Source organism: Chaetomium tenue, assembly GCF_020726465.1.
Source record: "Chaetomium tenue strain MPI-SDFR-AT-0079 chromosome Unknown F5144scaffold_6, whole genome shotgun sequence".
Classification (NCBI taxonomy): domain Eukaryota; kingdom Fungi; phylum Ascomycota; class Sordariomycetes; order Sordariales; family Chaetomiaceae; genus Chaetomium; species Chaetomium tenue.
The window spans coordinates 3,823,381-3,842,157 of NW_027117334.1; the positions used below are offsets into that span (position 1 = coordinate 3,823,381).

General features: G+C 54.9%; 3 protein-coding genes across 3 annotated transcripts; 2 read left to right on the forward strand and 1 right to left on the reverse strand.

The window, feature by feature from the left end:
• Positions 1-774: 774 nt before the first annotated feature.
• F5144DRAFT_584317 (uncharacterized protein) lies at positions 775-2,761 on the forward strand. Its single transcript, XM_066789611.1, has 6 exons — positions 775-835; positions 899-1,043; positions 1,205-1,398; positions 1,609-1,674; positions 1,726-2,026; positions 2,114-2,761. The coding sequence occupies exons 2-6, from the start codon at positions 917-919 to the stop codon at positions 2,437-2,439; spliced, it is 1,014 nt and encodes a 337-aa protein (XP_066640508.1). The 5' UTR covers positions 775-835; positions 899-916; the 3' UTR covers positions 2,440-2,761.
• An 11,650-nt stretch (positions 2,762-14,411) lies between these two features.
• On the forward strand, positions 14,412-16,301 carry F5144DRAFT_371824 (uncharacterized protein). The gene is made up of 4 exons (XM_066784504.1): positions 14,412-14,863; positions 14,920-15,261; positions 15,311-15,668; positions 15,748-16,301. Exons 1-4 carry the CDS (start codon positions 14,521-14,523, stop codon positions 16,187-16,189), a joined length of 1,485 nt encoding a protein of 494 aa, XP_066640509.1. The 5' UTR covers positions 14,412-14,520; the 3' UTR covers positions 16,190-16,301.
• Positions 16,302-16,557: 256 nt separating this feature from the next.
• F5144DRAFT_659095 (acyl-CoA N-acyltransferase) lies at positions 16,558-18,235 on the reverse strand (the record flags this gene model as incomplete). Its single annotated transcript, XM_066793225.1, has 2 exons — positions 17,038-18,235; positions 16,558-16,920 (listed from the first exon to the last, which is right to left on the reverse strand). Exons 1-2 carry the CDS (start codon positions 18,052-18,054, stop codon positions 16,558-16,560), a joined length of 1,380 nt encoding a protein of 459 aa, XP_066640510.1. The 5' UTR covers positions 18,055-18,235.
• Positions 18,236-18,777: the final 542 nt, after the last annotated feature.

Here is an 18,777-nt window from a genome sequence, read left to right on the forward strand (position 1 = left end):
GAGTGAGGGTGGCGTTTTCGAAACGGTGGGGAGGCGGGCATTCTTTTGGGCGAGGCATGAGGCATTGGGCATAAGGCATGGTTGGGTTAAAGCATTAGGGTAGTGAGTTGCATACAATACTACCTAGTAGTAATACATCACAGGGTTAACGCATGCGGTGTACGTGTGGCGTGCATACAGCCCTCCTCTGGTGTGTTTCTTAGCCCCTCGTTGGAAACTGTGGTTTTTGATGGGACTTCAGACTCAATAGCAACACTGCCTCTTTTCAGTGAGACCAAGGTCAACGTTGGAATCGTCTTCACCAATGTTTCCGACCATTACTTGTCCCTTCAATCTTTAACGCTGACTGAGGTGTTGAGGTAACGGTTATCAACAATCTTTGAACGGAGAGCATGACAAGTATCACGCTAAGAAACAAACAAACCAGAGTTGAACTACAAGGTTCTTGGATCACATGTGCCCAGCTACTTAAACAAGAGCACTTTCCCGGTGCTGCTAGTTGTGCTAGGGGGTGTCAGCGAGTGGATGCAGCATCTCCTCACACGCCTCGCACCCCCCTCTGTATGTCGTTATTTGAGATGACATTCTTGTGTTTACACACCACCAAAGCACATGCGGCGCTAAAGCACTAGTTTGGACAAAAGATGTTATCATCCAGCGTTATTAGAAAAGGCTGACAAATGCCCAAGGAAGTGCAGAACCCGGTAAGTTTCCAGCGGCTCAGATACCACTCAAATGTCCGGTTCGGACTTCATACCCCGCTGTTAGCTTCACCTTCAACTTACTCGCGTATAAAACTGACTGCCGAGAGTTTAGCTCAACAATACCAACCGAGGTATTTCACCAGCCCAACCAACCCCTTTTCTCGGCTTCATCAATAACAACAACCACCAAACAGTGACGACAAACCGCAAAGATGGCCGAGAAACAAGACCAACCCGCCCCCGCCCAGTTCACCCCGCGCTTCCGCACCGACATTTATCCCTACATCTACCCATCCAAGTTCAGGGGCTCACTGCAAGGCAAGGTCGCCATCATCACCGGTATGTACAAAATCACCACCTACCTCACCGACTTCTAACCACTCTCCCATTTTCCACTCTCCCATCCCCCTCCCCCTTATTCCCCTCCTCACCCCCACCTTCAACACACCTCCACCCCAACACAAAACACACCACTAACACGCCCCCCCCCCCAAAATCAGGCGCCGCCGGCGCCATAGGCCAAGCCCTCGCGGAGTCGTTTGCAGTGGCCGGCGCGGCGCTGGTGCTCACATACCACCGCACGCCGCCGCCCGCCGAGCTGCAGGAGAGGTGTGTCCGGTTTGGGGCGGCGGCGGTGGAGTTTGTGAAGTGCGATGTCTCGGCGTTGGAGGGGTGCGAGGGGTTGGTGGGGAAGGTATGTTTCTTATCTAGGTACCTGTGTTTGTGTGTTTGGGTTTGCTTTGGGGGTGGTGTTGGGGGGGTTGTTCTGTGGGGTGGGCATGGCTGCTTTGGAGGGGACTGGGTTGAGGTGTTGAGTTGGGGGTTGTTAGGGGTTGTTGGGTTATTGGGAGTTGAAAATGCTGGATACGGCGTTGTTGGGAGCTAGGCTGATAATCGTTCTTAGGCACTTGAGCTCCATGGAAAGGTCGATATCCTCGTCAACAACGCCGGTGTCAACGGGCTAGGACCAGTACGTCTCACAGCTTCCCAACCACTCACTATCACACGCTAACAAACCCAGCTGTACGCGCAAGACCCCCGCGACTTCATCCACGACATCGCCGTCAACTTCCAGGGGCCTTACTACTTGATGCGGTTGCTTTTGCCGCACTTCCGCGAGCAGCGCAGCGGGTGCGTGCTCAACATCGCCTCGCGCGCTGGCACCGTCGCCATCCCGTACAGCACGAGCTACTGTGCCAGCAAAGCCGCCCTGATCAACCTGACGGCGTGCACGCAGCGCGAGATGGACGTTGAAGGACTCGACGACGTGCACCTTTACTCGCTACACCCAGGCGGCATCAAGAGCGCCATGACGCTAAAGAGTACGTCCAACCCCTTAATCCCCCCACCTCCAACACAAAACAGCAACAGCAAAACCAATCGACTAACCCTCCCTCCCCTTCCCCCAGAATACGCCCAAGAGTCCGTCACCACCCTCCCGCCCCAAGCGCACGCCTTCTTCGCCAACACGCTCGACATCTACAACGACTCGCCCTACCTCAACGGCATGGTGTGTGTGGCGCTGGCCACAGGGGTGGGCAAGCGCGCCCTGCGCGGCAAGTACTTCGACGTTGGCCAGGACCTGGAGGACGTGCTGGCACAAGAAGACGCCCTGCGGGCCAATCCTGATTTGTATGGGCTGCATACGAGCTTTCTGGGGGAGTTGACGAATGTGGGGATGCCGCCGGGGGGGTATCATGCGGAGGAGGTGAAGTTTGAGTTTCCGGGGTTTTGAGGGGGTGTTGGGGATGGATGAAAGGGGGGGCGGACGAGTGAGGTGTTGATTGACACTGGACGTGTCCACCTAGGATTCGTGGCATTGTATACAAAGCGGTGAATATACGGCCCAAATGTCCGACCGGTTCCCAATTCCAGCAAGTTAAGGTACCTTGAAGGCAACGCTATGGAGTTTTATTTTCCCAGCTTGTGTCAACTCTTGTAGTTGAAAAGTACGGTTGGCGAAGCAATAGTCAGGATCTTGATATCTCGGAAGGGAGCATTTAGTAGCAGTAGTGTCTAGCTTGGTGAGGGACGAGGCTGCTATTACCCAAGACAGGAAACTACCTGATGTCCCGGTCTTCGCATTATGAACCAACTGGCCGATCGTAGAGGAATTCCTACAGTATAACCCTCTAAGCGATCTCGCCGGCCGGTCTCACAATCGCTGCCACTCTGGCTACTACCCTGGACATCAACCACATCTCGGGCCGCCTCGACGAGATCCCCACACCTGCTGCCCTCCTGACCTCCACTGACGAAATTCACACAACTGCTGCCCTCTTGGCCCTCGGCCGCCGTCGGGGTGATGCAAGGTCAGGAATTACACGGTTAACCCACGAAAGTTTCCTGCATCTAATAGGTAACTCTGCCGGGGCCTGGCGGAGAGCGAGCAGTGCGGAAAATGGACCCAAGTCGCTCATACGCCGGGGTGATCTGAGCCCTTCTAATTTTGAAATGCCACTCGGAATCCCGGCAGTCCTCAATTAAGCGCCGCTCAGGCTGAGCGCCCTTGCCATCGTGCTGTGTTGCAAGGAATTCCAATTCACCACTTCGGCGTATATCTTGTCGTACTCTTCAGTTGTCCTTAGCTCGGCTTTGGGAAGTGGCCAGGCGCTGAGGTTGCAGGATGAAGAAGGAAATAGAGGCATCTGGGGCCGACATTAGTCCTCGCGTCCCTCCGCCTTCGGTCCAGTAGACGGTCGGTCCGGTTGCAAGGAGTAGCCAAGGAATGTTTGAGACAAACAAACAAGAACACGGGCACCCCCAGCACATCATACCTTACATGGGGTGGACAACATATTTTGGGACGGACAGCAGATGTATCTTTAGATGGAAAACACACCTTTAGTGGACAGCACACCCTGGGATGGACACTTTGTGTGAGGAAAGGCCAACCATCGTAACCGTTCGAATAATTAATCTAGTAGCTTCCTGGCCGGAGTCGAATCTTTATATACAAAAACATACCTACAACCCTCCGCTCGATGTACCAAAGTCCTCATTGCTTACAATGTCTCGTAGAGTGAGTTCACCAACATGCCCACGGTGCAACGCTCTTACCGGGGAGTTCACCCGGGTATCATGTAAGAAAAAAAGGAAAAGGAGTCCATAATTGCGACGGCGTAACCCGCGTCGCTGTTCACAAGAGTGAGATGCTCCTCTAGACACGCTCCAGGTCCGCAGAGCGAGTCTCCGCAAGATGCAGAGGGCAAGGCGGAAGATTACATTTTCGAACCAGAATGTTTCTCGGTCCTTGATAATCCCGTAGCTTCGTGTCAGAAGCAAAGTCACAAAATGTGAGCTTCTTAGAGACCACAAATTGGACGAGATCGAATGGCAAGAGGGTTGGCAGATGCTGGATTATTTGAGATGCTGGATTATTTTTGGGAGTTGGTTTGAGGAAGAGAAGGCCTAATTTATACATACACAAGAACATGTTCCTCTGGTCCAAGTTCGGAACGAGGTTTGCTGGAAGCATCGAGCCCCGTCGACGACTGAGCCGATCTAAATGGCTCCGGCCATCCTTGATGTGAAATATATTTCTCTCGATTGTCCACCTTGCAAGGCCGGTCTTGATAAGATCGTAGGATGCGAATATCTGGGTCCGAATTCCCCACCGATCTCCAATAATGATTAATTAAAATCTTCCCAGCCACCTTTTTCAGTCTTAAGTTTTCCTGTGCATCTTAAGTCTTCCTGTCCGTCTTACGTTTTGCTGTCCGTCTTAAATGGTCGTATCCATCCCAAATGTACCTATTATCCATCTTACACTATACTCTTCATCTAATTTTAGCGATTGTGGTTGGTACCTAAATCGAGGAGCAGGCAGCCAACGAGGAAAATATAAAAGCCGTACAAGATACGGGGAGATCCCTTCACGAGCTGTACAAGACCATCAACAGCGATATGGAGGCGCTTGGTAAGCGCATAAGGGACCTCGAAATGGCAACCGACGAGTACGGGAAGGCCCTCGCGGCCGACTGTCATGAATGACCATAAGGGCGGCCAGGGAGGCTGCAGTCGGAGGCGCGGGACGCGCCGACAACCAATCGCTTAAAGAGCCAATCATGGCAGTGTCACGATTATCACGGGTGATGAAGGTGATAATCACCAAGGTCACTGGTGATCGGAGTGATAACCCGGACGTTATCACCAATATCACCAGTGACAGGAGTGATAACAGTATGTATATAGTCACTCGTTCTGGAGAGCTCCGGGAGTTCTCCAGTTAGCAATCACAACTACAGTTCGCTACAAGCTCGCAAGCCTACTGTTGAGACAAGTCTATTGTTGTGCACCCTTTGGCTGCACCGAACCTAAGCATCCTCGAGAGATTACCTTCGACGAAGCTGAACCCTAACAGGATAGGATCCCGGACAGGTTCGTCACACGTTGCTAACTCCCTTTGATCTGTTACAGTTCAGGACGAAGGTACACCATGAGCACCCCTGGCTCCGACGTCAATATGTCCACCCCAACCGATCTCAACGCCATCATCGCGGGCCTCCAGGGGAAGATCAACGAGCTTGAGAAGGAGGCAGCGATTAACCAGGACCTTATCAATGAGGTCAACAACAAGATCGACGACAAGGAGAGAACGAAACTTAAGATCGAGGCACCCGAGAAGTTCGATGGGAAGAGGGAGGACCTCTCACGGTTCCTCACCGAGCTGTCGTCATACATGGAACACTACGATGTCAGGTTCCCCGACGAGGACACGAAGACTCGGTACGCCGCCTCAAGACTTACCGGACAAGCTGCACGATGGTTCGAGCCCACGCTCAAGGACTATGTTACGAACAACGACAAGAAGCAGCAGGATTTCACCTAGAAGGTGTTCAACGACTACGACAAGTTTGAGGAGGAGGTCAGGAAGGTGTTTGGGGACCAGGATGAGAAGGTCCATGCCCAAGATCGACTTGCACGCCTCCGGCAGACCAAGTCGGCATCAGCCTACGCAACACTATTCCGACAAGACGCCATTAGGGCCAGCATCAATGAGGAAGGCCTGATGCAGCTGTTCTACGACGGTCTGAAGGACGACGTCAAAGACGAGCTCTATAAGGAAGATCGTCCTCAGACACTCGATGTCACGGATATGCCAACGGGTGGAACCAGGAAGGGGACAAGGAAGTCTGGACCAATCGTTAAGCAGGCCAATCAGGGAACCCGCATGAGGGCTCAGAGAGCTCAGTTGGAGGGTACAACTGAGCACACTGAGCACTCCTCCCAGGACTCACCAATCACGATCTTAAGATGAAGAAACAGCTCAGGAAGCTCAGTTGGAGGGTACAACTGAGCACACTGAGCACCATGAAGATAGACAGGTATATAGTCACTCGTTCTGGAGAGCTCTGGGAGTTCTCCAGTTAGCAATCACAACTACAGTTCGCTACAAGCTCGCAAGCCTACTGTTGAGACAAGTCTATTGTTGTGCACCCTTTGTCCTAGGCAGGTTCGTCACACTCGCCGAATACATCGCCAAAGCCATTCGGATCGACGACCGGCTGTATTCCAGGAAGCAGCAAAAGAAGGGCCAGGGACGACTCATCGTCGGCGAGAAAGGGGGCAACGGGCAAGCCAACCAGGGCAAGAAGCGCCAGCCCCAGAGTACCGCGTATGGCACTCACTCAGGACCCATGGACATTGGGGCTGCCCAGACGCAATGGGCAGGAAGGAAGGGTGGCGCCAAGGACAAATCAGGCAGCACTTGCTACAACTGCGGCAAGAAGGGCCACTTCAAACGCGACTGCCGCAGCAAGAAGGAATGGCGACCAGTTCCAGGAAAGGAAGCCGCCACCATCGACGAGCTCAAGAAGGAAGTCCGATTCCGAGAAGTCGCGGCGGCCAGCTACACACAGGACGACCTCGAAGTCGACATCGAGCAAGCCCTCAGACGGATCGACGAATCAACGGAATCGGGATCTGACGAGCCCGAACCAGAGGACGAATACGCGCCCATCACCACGGATGACGAGGGAGAAGTTGCGCCCCCACGCCATATGCGACAAGTTGCGCAAGACTGGGGCGTCGCACTGATCCAGCAACCCGATGGGGTATGGACGACGCGAGCAGGAAACGAAGAGGCCAGGCCCAATCTCTTTTTTCTGCAGCAACGGATCCTAGAACAACGACAAAGGATCGAAGAACTGGGCAGGGAGAAGGCAGAGCTCGAGCAACTGCTCGAGGCAAGGAACGACCAGTACGAGCGCCTCCTCGCAGGAATGAATAAACTCAAGTTCGACGCACAATGGACCATCCAAGAACAGCGGCGAACGGGGAAGACCCTCGACAAGCTGTTCGGGGAGATACAGGGTCTACACAACACTGTCCAGCAAGCCAACGAGGAAGGCGTAACGGATCACCTTCCCTGGGACGGACCATCGTCGGATCTCGGCGAAATCCACATGGACAGAGTCTGCTTCCCACGCTACGCCTACCAAGAAGCACAGGAACAAAGGAGGGCCCAAGGGGACGATGCCCAGGATTGGGACGACTACTGGTCCCGGCATCAGTACCTCAGCAGAGGGAAACCAACCTCAGACCTAGAAACAACAGGACTGAGAGGGGTGAACGGGAGATTCCAACTTATGAAGGAAGACCACCCGCGGATGAACCCCAACAGAAGGGACCACGCCCACCTACCGTGGTTCCAGTGTGTAGCACACGAATGTCGCTACCACTTCCAGACCAAATTCCAGTCAAACCACAGGCCCGTCAGGCCACAAAACGAACGCGGCGAACCAACGCCCACGACTTGGGTCTACGACCACGGGAGTGCCCCCGCAGCACTGCTCTGGAAAATGGACATGATCCCAGACGGCAGGCTCAGGTTCAGTCCTAAGAACGCCTGGCCGGAAGGATGCAACGACTCCCGCTGGACGAGTCACTGCGAACAGGCGGACTGCTTAGTGCACGCAGACGCCAAACTAGAGGAACACGCGCAATCACGGGCGCGACGCGATCGACCTCGACCCACGCGAGCGCAGCGGCGCGAGAACAGACACCCAATGGAGCCACAGATGATGCAATGGCTCCAGGAGCACCAAACGATCGATGCCGCAAGCCAAGGTGCGGATAGGGACGCCTTGATGTACCACGAGAGCTTGGGAAACGGCTCAGGGCCCTCCGAGGGGCCCGACGATCTCTAACTCCAGAACAGCGGAGACAGGCCGCGCAGTACAGGAAGAACTGGCACAGACGAAAGCCTTACATCGATCTCCCAGCAGACGAATACGAAGTAGCTGCTGCACGAAGTACCAAGCCAGACAACAGGCTCTGGATCTCAGCGCGATGGGGGAAATTTGAGGCCCTCGCGTTGGTGGATGGGGGAGCGCAGATGAATCTTATCTCGCCCACATTTGTGAATCAACTCAGAATCCCATGGAGGATCAAGAAAAAAGAATACATCGTCAAGAGACCATTCGACACACAATGGGCTCGACGAGAGACAGAACCACTCGACATGGAGGTGGTAGGAAAAACCACCCAAGTGGTATTCGACATCGTGGACATGGGACCGGAGAAAGACATGATTCTCGGACGCCCATGGCACAAGGACTACGACCCAGACATCAGTTGGAAGGGAGATGGCCATCTGCGACCGCGAGAACCGCGGGAGCATCCAACCGACTTGATGGGAGAACGCGCAGAACAGGAGCCACGGATGAGCAGAGGGTCAGAACGAACCCCCTCTACGAGCTCACCGCAGGAAGCAGCAAGTGCAGAGGAACGCACTCTGGAATCCGGAAGAAGCGGCACACGACAACAGAAGCAGACACGGGGGGCACGAACCATCGCCGTCGTCTCAGTCGACGAGCACGGAAAGCTCAAACATGAAACATGGGTCAGTCGACGTGAAGCGGCAAGCATTGAGCTGCCAGCGCAAGAAATCAAGATACTCGAAGCATCATTCATCGAGTCAGGAAGCAAGTTTGCGTACTATGAAGGCGCACCAAAAAATACAACAACGGGGAAGATCCCAGACGACTACAAGGGGCACCCGGCATTCACAGCAAAGCATCTTACAGGGCTACCAGACCACGGACCTTGGGACCACGAGATCAAACTCAAGGAAGGAGCCCAGTTGAAGTTCTTCAAGGTATACCACACCAACGAGAAGCAAGATGCAGAGTTGAGGAGCTATCTCGAGAAGAACCTCGAGATTGGACACATCAGACCATCGACATCCCCGGCAGGCTACCCAGTCCTATTCGTCCCCAAGAAGGATGGGAAGCTCAGGATGTGTGTGGACTACCGACAGTTGAATAACGAGACGGTGAAGAACCGCTACCCATTGCCACTGATCGCGAGGCTTCGAGATCAGCTGTCAGGGGCACAATACTACACCCGCCTCGACCTTCCAACTGCCTACGCCCCATCCGCATCAAAGAGGGAGACGAATGGAAAACGGCTTTCCGAACACCCTATGGGCATTACGAGTACCTCGTCATGCCATTCGGATTAACCAACGCACCAGCGACATTTCAAGCCGCCATCGACCACGCAATTCGACATTGCCTCGATAAATTCGCAGTCTGTTATTTGGATGACATCCTCATCTACTCCAAGACACTCGAAGAACAAAAGGAACACGTGCGGCAGGTGCTGGACGCACTGCATGAGCACAAGTTGTCAGTCAACAAGGACAAAAGCGAGTTTCATGTCAAAAAGACAGTGTTTCTGGGTTACGAGATCTCCCCAGGATGGGTCAAGATCGAACCCGAGAAACTAGAAGCTGTCAGGACGTGGCCGACACCGACAAATGCCACCGAAGTCAGGGGATTCATCGGATTCGCCAACTTCGTCAGGATGTTCATCAAGAACTTTGGCGACATCGCGAGACCTCTACACGAACTTACAAAGAAGGATGCCACATTCCAGTGGAAGCAGGAGCACGAGCAGGCGTTCCAACGAATCCGCGACGCAATAATCGCCGATCCAGTGCTCATGCTGCCTAACCCCAACACACCGTTCGAAGTCGAAGCCGACGCCTCGGACTTCGCGATCGGAGGACAGCTTGGTCAGAGGGACAAGGACGGCAAGCTTCACCCAGTTGCGTTCTTCTCTAAGAAACTCGAAGGACCAAGACTCAACTACCCGATCCACGACAAGGAACTCCTCGCAATCATCGAAGCGTTTCAGGAGTGGAGACCATACCTCAGCGGCACGACACATGAAGTCCAGGTGTACACGGACCACAAGAACCTACGGTGCTTCACCACCACGAAGGTGTTAAACGGACGACAAACTCGATGGGCAGAATTCCTGTCCGAATTCAACTTCACGATCCACTACAAGAAAGGCTCAGAGAACGCACGAGCAGACGCCTTGAGTAGGAGAGCGGATCACCACGACAGCACATCTGAAGTCTCTCCACCATTGCTACATCAGCAGACAGACGGATCACTACGGCACGCTTCCCAACCGACTGAAGACTACGAGATCGCAGCGCTTCAGCAGCAGTCGGAAGATCCCGAAGCCAGGCCTCTGCAACCGTTTGTAGAATGCTGTGCGGTCTTCAGAGAACAACGATTGGAACGAGATTTCCAAGGAATCATCGCGGACGACAAGCGCGATGCATGGCAAGAAGATCCAGAATCCAAGATCGCAGGATTGCGACTTGAAGGAACGAGACTCTGGTACCACGACAAGGCCTACGTCAGGCCCAGCGACCAAAAGGAGCTCATTCGGGAAATCCACGAGTCGAAGCTCGGAGGACACATGGGAATCAGCAAGACAATTGCGAAGGTCAAGCAGAATTACGACTTCCCAGGAATCAAGTAAGCGACAGAAGAGGTCCTGGCGGAGTGCGACCTCTGCGGACGAAGCAAGCCAGGACGGCACAAGCCATACGGACTATTGTAACCATTGCCAGTCGCAGAAAGACCATGGAGCTCGGTGACGATGGACTTCATCACCAAGCTTCCGACATCCAAGGACTCAGCGACGGGAACGAAGTACGACAGCATCCTCACAGTGGTGGATAGACTCACCAAATGGAGCTACTTCCTTCCCTACAAGGAGTCATGGTCGACAGAACAACTCGCAGACGTGATCTACCGCAACGTCACCTCGGTCCATGGATGGCCGGAGGAATGGATCACGGACAGAGACACCAAGTTCGCATCAAAGTTTTGGCAAGCTCTGATGACGAAGCTGGGTACAAGGAGTAAGCTCTCGACAGCTTACCACCCACAGACGGACGGACAGACGGAGCGACTCAACCAGATCGTCGAACAATACCTAAGGGTGTATGTCAACTTCCAGCAGGACGATTGGGTCGAGCTGCTGCCAACGGCGCAACTCGCCTACAACACCACCGTCACAGAGACCACGAAGGTCACACCATTCTTCGCGAATTACGGCTACGAAGCAGATTTGCGACAAGGGCCCGATGTTTCGGTGCCCAGAGCGGCAGTCAAAGCCGACAAAATGAGCACGTTGCACACGATGCTCAAGGAAGAACTCGAGTTCGTAAGGACACGAATGAAGAAGTTCTACGACAGAAACAGGCTCGAGGGACCTCGCCTAGAAGAGGGGGGCAAAGTTTATCTCATTTCTCGAAATCTGCGCATGAAGCGACCAAGCAGGAAGCTCGATTTTCGCAAAATCGGACATTCAAGATCGACAGGAAGATTTCGGAAAACAATTACGCACTTGCGTTACCAACGACAATGCGACTACGGACCAACGTCTTCCACATCTCGCTTCTGGAACCAGCGCCCAAGAACGCACGACTCGACAAGGACGTTGAGGCAGAAGACGAAGAAGAAGAATGGGATGTTGAGGAAGTCCTAGATTCACGCATCACGAAGGGACAGCTGGAGTATTTGGTCAAGTGGCTGGACTTCGGCCCAGAAGTCAATTCATGGCAACCAGCTACAAATCTCAACTGCCCCGAGAAGCTTCAGGAGTTCCACCAGAGGAACCCGGATCGACCAAAGGAAATTCCACAGAAAAGTCGACCCCGGCAAGGAAAGGGTCGCTCACGGAAAAACTAAGACCCTGTCAGAAAGGACGATTACCAAGATGGGGCGACAAACTCTTGAATCCCGGAAGGATCGGCGGGCCGCGAAGCCAAGGCAGCCAATGTCTCCTCGCGTTCCAGATCCTCGATGATGCGCTCCTCGCGGGAGGCAGCCTTCTGGAATCGTTCAGACAAAGCAGCGCGCTGGGACCGAAGACGCGCTAACTTGGAAGCCGCCTGAAGGATAATGGCATTCGCTTCTTCCTCCTCCTTATCCAATTTCTCTTTCTGGCGACGGAAGGAGGCAGACAAGGCACGCGTAAGACCATGAACGTCACAATCAGAACGACCAAGCTCGAGACAGTTGCTGCACTTGGCGGAACGATCCAAGGCTCGACAATTCTTGAGATCGTTGGCCTCGCAGTAAGAACAAGGAAGCATATCGATGCCAAAGAATGAGATATCGCGAGCAAGGTCCTTGCGACGCTGAGCGCTGGAGGAATCGCGCTTTAAACTCTTGATCACACGGTTAGACATGGTGGGCGGCGAAGGATAAAAAAAGGGAACTCACCAGGAAAGGCATGAGCCAGCGTTGACGGGAAGAAGTGAGGATAACAGGCTAGGCCGTCGGGACGTCGGCCTTGGAGAGGGGGCATCGTGTCACAACCACTGTGCCGGATGAAGTGGGGCGCGGGACGCCCCGAGCCAATCGTTAGTATAACCAATTAGCAGTTGCTCAGTACGCTCAGCAACTGAGCAAGGTGAGCAGCGTGCTCAGTGTGCTCGACGACTGAGCAAGGTGAGCAGCGTGCTCAGTGTGCTCGACGACTGAGCAGACTTGAGCACCCAGGAATTAGATAGGTATATAGTCACTCGTTCTGGAGAGCTCTGGGAGTTCTCCAGTTAGCAATCACAACTACAGTTCGCTACAAGCTCACAAGCCTACTGTTGAGACAAGTCTATTGTTGTGCACCCCTTGGCTGCACCGAACCTAAGCATCCTCGAGAGATTACCTTCAACGAAGCTGAACCCTAACAGGATAGGATCCTGAAGTAGGTTCGTCACAACGAGCAACCGAATGTAGGAGGCGCGGCGCGCCCAGGGAAAACCCTGTCTGTGTGGGTCGCGCACAGACCACACTAGCAGGACCCCACTACCAGGGGTCCTGCCCTGCAACCCTGACCCTGACTAACTACAACCCTAACCCGTATATGGAACGGGCTGTGCCCGTGACAGATATAACCAATAACCTATAGACCGTATAAGGTAATAGGGACACCTAGGACTATCCCGTCGAGACGGGCTATAAGAAGAAGAAAAAGTACAAGTACCCAGGTAGGGCGGAGCGGGAGAGGTACAGAAGGGCTTTGGAGGAGTAGGAGTAAATGGGAGTTGGAAGCGGACGAGGATCGCGTATGGGATAACAAATGTATAGAATAACAGATGTACGAACAAAGGTACCTATACATATTTTGAACAGTCAAGTTGGCGACAAGCGTATATCGACGGCCCACCAGCACACTGCAACTAACATAAGTAAACCTAAGCTCGTCCCTGAGGGATAGTCAGAGTAGGATCCGTGCGGCTCGGATATCGAATTCTTGACCGACCATGGTTACGATAGCGAGAAAGCCAAGAAGGACGACAAGATTTTCAAGACTGGCTCGACATCCGGAACCACGTATGGGACGTAGTCTTGGGCCGAGGGGCCTTTGTGAGTGAGGGACGAACACCGCCGGTCGAACCGATGGCAAAGAAACGGCATAAGAGAACCAAAGACGCCATCGTCTTTTCAGGGTTCCTCTTGGGATCAAGGGAGCTATCAACCATGGTAGAATGGCGGCGACCACCCTGATGAGCAAACACAAAGAGGAATGAGACGCCACGACCTCTGGCGCTGGCCATGGCAAACACTTGGTCAAAGTCAAGCAGAGAATAGCGCAACAGCAAGCTGGAAATCAAGAACAATCAAGGCGAAGGGTAGGTACCTACCTAGGTACTTGCATTTCTTGAGCAGCCACCCCAAGCAGCCCGCGATGTTTGAAAGTATTTGATGGCGAAAGCGCCTTAAATGTCTAGGTGCGCGCTCGATTGCGAAGATGTTCACGCCTCGTTGTGCACATGTAACCTAGACCTACCCATCCATCACTGCAAGCTAGGTAGTTACCATACCTTTTCAAAATTACTCTGTCTTTAGGTAATTAGCTTCTAACATGACAGTTACGCGCCGCTCCATACGCCACTCGGCCTCGTACGTTTCAACCACATCCCCAAAGTCCAACAGCGGGAAATAAATACCCCCCGAGACTTGTGCGCAGCTCGGCAAAAGGAGAGAACCGGCTGTCCTCGGGCTACACATCCCTGCCCACTGATGATCTGATAAGATGGGCCTGCAGCAGAGCGGGTCAGGTGTGGAGGCTCGGGGCGGGGGTTGAAGACATGGAACGTGACAAGCCCTTCCGGTTGGCTCTCGCGTGCGCCCAATATTGGCGTGACAAAAGGCCTGACAAGGGGTTACCAATCCGATGCCGGCTTGGGATGGGTATGCCGGTCGAAATATGGTGGCAGTGCAAACCGTTAGGGCCAAAGAAAGGAGCTCAGGGGACTAACTGGCAGTATCGGCAGTGAAACTTCCCCTGCCCAGTCGGTCCGCGGAGGAAGGGCCAAGAAAAGAGTTGGAGAATCGCACGAGAAGGGATGTGGGGTCCATGGTATCAACCCTCTCGGAGCCGTCGCTTCGGTCGGCTCCAGTTTCCCCTTCGAAACATGGAATAAAACGGGCGAGGTGGTTGTTGGTCAAATTTAGACAACCCTCCCCCATCTCCGTGCTCCCCCATATTCCCCCTCATGCCGCCTTTTCACCGCACTTTTAAACACATCCCCAGAATTATCCAGGCTAAATTCCGTCGGCCACCGGCGTCACTACCCCGTCGACTGACTCGACTCTTCAACACCACCTCATCATCGCTCCTACCCGCCACTATGGGCTCTCTTACAGGCCTTCAAACGCAACCGTTCAAGGTCCTTGTGGCCGGTGGCTCATACGGCGGTCTCTCGGCCGCACTTAATCTCCAAGATCTCTGCCAGGGGTTGGCACCACGGTGTGGCCCTGACCCGGCGGAGGGCGAACCCGTCGAACCATCACCATTCGCAGTTGACATCACTATAGTTAACGAGCGGGATGGTTACTGTGAATTATCTTCCCAACAAAGACCCGAGTTTACACCCACTAACGAACATCCCTAGATCACGTAATCGGCTCGCCCCTGGCGCTGGCGTCCGAGGCACACGCCGAAAAGTTCTGGGTCAAGTACGACGACATGCCCGGGCTGCGGTCGCCCAACCTCCGCGTGCTCCACGGGTCTGTCAAGTCGGTCGACCCCGAGCGGAAGGTAGCAACCTACCTGGCGCACGGCAGCACCGAGGAGCCCGAAAAACTGCAGTACGACTATTTTGTCGCCGCCTCCGGGTTGAGGAGAGTCTGGCCGGTGGTGCCGCAGTCGCTGCGCAGGAAGCAGTATCTGTTTGAGGCGGGCGACCATATCCGCGCTGCCACATCCGCAAGGCACGGCGTGGTCGTTGTTGGTGGTGGTTTGTCTTCCTATTTGCCCTTGAAGTTCAATGCTGACAAACCCAGGCGCTGTCGGTATTGAGATGGCAGCCGAGCTCAAGGTGACGCAGCCACAACTCAACGTCACTCTCGTCCACTCGCGCGACAAATTACTCTCCTCGGAACCGCTACCCGAGGAGGTTGGAGAGCGCAGCCTAGAGCTGCTCAAGGAAGCCAATGTCACCGTGCTCATGTCCCACCGCCTCGACCGCACCGAAGAGATCCAGGACGACACAGGCAAGGACTGCCTCCGGCTCCACTTCACCAACGGCCACACCATGCTCGCCGACCAAGTCTCCCTCGCCGTATCACGGAGCATCCCATCAACAACCTACCTCCCCACCAACGTGCTCGACGACGAAGGATACGTCAAGATCCAGTCCAGGTACCCCCCCCCCCCTTCTCCCAATCCCCAGCCCCCACCCTACACCATCAATGCTAACCCCCACCCCCTCCCCACCCAGCCTCACCTTTCCCCCCAACACGCCCAACGCCCCCTCCCACTTCGCCATCGGCGACCTCGTCAAATGGTCCGGCATCAAGCGCTGCGGCGGCGCCATGCACATGGGCTACTACGCGGCGCACAACATCCACCAGCACATGCAGATGCAGATGCAAACCCAAACCCAAACACACACGCAAACACAGACGCAAACTAGCGACAAGGACAAGGAGGCCAAGTTGCTCACGCTGGATGAAATCCCGCCTATGATTGGGCTCGCGGTAGGGAAAAAGGCCGTGACGTACTGGCCGGAGGCGGGGGTCACGGCGGGGGAGGAGGTGATGAAGACCTTTTTTGGGGAGGATCTGGGGTTTGCGAGTGAGTATTTCCATTTCCCCGTGTTGGGTTGGGTTTTGGTGATGAGGCTGGTTGCTGACGGGAATAGTTTGCTGGAATCATCTTAGGCTGGGGGGGGAGAAGGCGGAGTAGAGTGTTGCATGCATGACAGGGCGTTGAGGGGGATTTTTTGGGATGTGTTTGGGCAGCTAAGATTCGGGTACTATTTTGAGCAAGATGGCGAGTTGGGTATTTGCAAGGAATTGGTATAGAGAACTTTAAGCCCCGATCCATGATTCATTTTTCATTTTCCAACCATTGCCTTTCCAAACAGGTCAGGCACTCCCACCCATGATTCCAAACAAACAACTCTTACTACAACTACCGTGCTACAACAACACCATGGCATTTCCAACCCCCATTTCCCCTTTCCCCCCCACTACTGCCTTATAACCCCAACCACCCACCACACCCTCCACAACCCCCTCTACCCCCCCTACAACTTCGGCACCAACCCCACCCCCGTCCCCCCCAACACCTTCTCCCCCTCATCCAACGGACACAACTGAAAGAACCGCTCCCTCGAACAACTCATCAGCGCCGCCCGCTTCCCCGGCAGATCAATAAATTTATCCAGCCCAAACCCGTGCATCAGATCATACACCAGCACCGAGCTGTGCGTGTACCGGGGCTCGCCGACGACGTTCGCGGTCCGCGGGTCGTCCAGGAAGAGGTAGTGCATCAGGCTCGACCACCAGGCGCTCACGCGGTGTGGACCGCGGTAGCGTACGTCGCCGACGAGGCTGTGCCGGCCGCGGTCGTAGTCGGAGGTGGGGTGGTAGGAGCTGATGAGGTCCTCCTGTGTGGGGGGTTAGTTGGGTGTTTCTCGCCGGGGGGTGGGGGCTGGGAGACTGCCTCCCCACAAAATGGATTGGGGGGTGTAGGGGAAGATAAAACGGGGTCGGGGCGGTCTCACCTTCGCCCAATAAACCTCAAAATACGCAAAATCCGTCCCATCAAACCGCGCCAACAGCGCCAACCGATGCGGCTCCTCCTGCACCCGCCGCAAATACCCCTCATGCTGCGCGCGCGTGCCTGTCTCGCTCCACCCCTGCGACACGCGCGGATCATTTTGCCAGGCGTGAAACAGATCCACGTGCGCGCCATTCCGCCAGTCCAGCGCCACCATGCTGAACGTCTCCCCGAGATGGGGGATCCATCGGCTGTAGACTACGCTGCCGGGCGCGGGCTTGGTTTGCCGGCGGGGGTGCCAGGAGAGGGTGTTGGCGGCGGTGTTGGTGATGACGTATTCGGGCGGGGGGAGGGGGTAGAGGGAGAGGTTGGGCGGGTCGTCAGGGTGTGTTGGCGTTGGCGTTGGCGTTGGGGGGGCCCAGGCGGGGCGTGGACCGAAGGGGGAGGCGGCACCCTGCCAGAAGGCGCTGCGCGAGATAAGGAGTTCGTCGAGGTCGAGGGGGGATTGGGAGTTTGAGTCTGGGGAGGGGGTGGGGGTGCTGGTTGTGGGATGGGGGGTTGCGAGGCCGAGGGCTTGGAGCCGGTGGGCGAGACGGGCGAAGCCGGGGTTGGGGTTGGGGGTGGTGAGGCGGAAGGCTTCTTCGTTGGGGCGGATAGTGAAGACGGCGTAGGTGAGCAGCCAGAGCTGGCCGATTGTGGGGGGTTGGGCGGTGTCCGTCCAGGTGGTTGTTACGGAGGGGCTGCGGCGCGCGCGAGCCCATGGTGTGTTGTTGGAGTCGCTGGGGCGGTCGCTGGATTTGAGGTCCTGGGGCTCTGAGAAGGAAACGGCGGCATTGTGAAGGGGTTGGGGCGGTTGCTCGCTGTCGGGTTCAAGATCGCCGGGCGTGAGCTGGTAGGCGCTGCCATCTGCGGTCTTGTTGACAAAGTAGGCCGTGAGGTAAGGATGCGGGAGTTTGAGGATTGGTTTCGAAGACGCCGCGTAGGTTGCGAATTGGCGTCGTGTTTTTGTTGGTGAGGCCATCTTGGGAGGTTAATTAGGGGATAAAGATTAGATGTGCCCAGTTCGGATAATTTTACGACCTTGCGAGAAAAACACTTGAAACTACCAGTTCACCAGAATCATCACATGTACCCGAAGGCACGAAGAGTCGGTCTTGCGCGGACTGCATCACAGTGGGTATCCAATATCCGCATCCACATTTCTTCGGCAACGAGCGAACGACCAGGATCCTGGGTCATGCCGGCGGCAGAAACCGGCCTCGTGGTTCCGCCCGTTTCTGGGCTCGCGAGTGTCCGAGACAGGTCGAGTGCTCGGTAACATACAACCAATGAAATGCGCCGCAGGGATTGGAACGAAGACCGGGATCTTGATCTGATAACTTTACTAGGACGCCAGAAAGCGGATCAGATAATTCTGCCGGCAAAACTTGGCACCGACCTCGGAGATCGACAGGCACCGCACGTGGGGTTTATCATTGTTGGGTCGGGAATGATCATGGTGTTTTTCGAGAGCGAAATCCAAGGCCAAGAATGTCGTCAGTTGCGGGGGCGCCTCAGGTAATGTAATGAATGAAGAATGAAGCTGGAAATTCGGTCCTGGATCGGTTATTACCCGGGGCTCTGGGAACCTGGGATGAACAAAACCGAGCTTCTCCCTCCGCGAGTCTGGATCAAAGCCACAACGTGGGACAGTCTTGGCATGAATAATGTTATCAGATCCCGAGGAAAGAACGGCTCGCCAGTG

Coding starts and splice junctions, on each gene's coding strand:
- F5144DRAFT_371824 (XM_066784504.1), top strand. CDS start 14,521: ATGCCGCCTTTTCACCGCACTTTTAAACACATCCCCAGAATTATCCAG. Junction 14,864..14,919: donor TAACGAGCGGGATGGTTACT/GTGAATTATCTT, acceptor GAACATCCCTAG/ATCACGTAATCGGCTCGCCC. Junction 15,262..15,310: donor CGGCGTGGTCGTTGTTGGTG/GTGGTTTGTCTT, acceptor TGACAAACCCAG/GCGCTGTCGGTATTGAGATG.
- F5144DRAFT_584317 (XM_066789611.1), top strand. CDS start 917: ATGGCCGAGAAACAAGACCAACCCGCCCCCGCCCAGTTCACCCCGCGC. Junction 1,044..1,204: donor CAAGGTCGCCATCATCACCG/GTATGTACAAAA, acceptor CCCCAAAATCAG/GCGCCGCCGGCGCCATAGGC. Junction 2,027..2,113: donor GAGCGCCATGACGCTAAAGA/GTACGTCCAACC, acceptor CCCTTCCCCCAG/AATACGCCCAAGAGTCCGTC.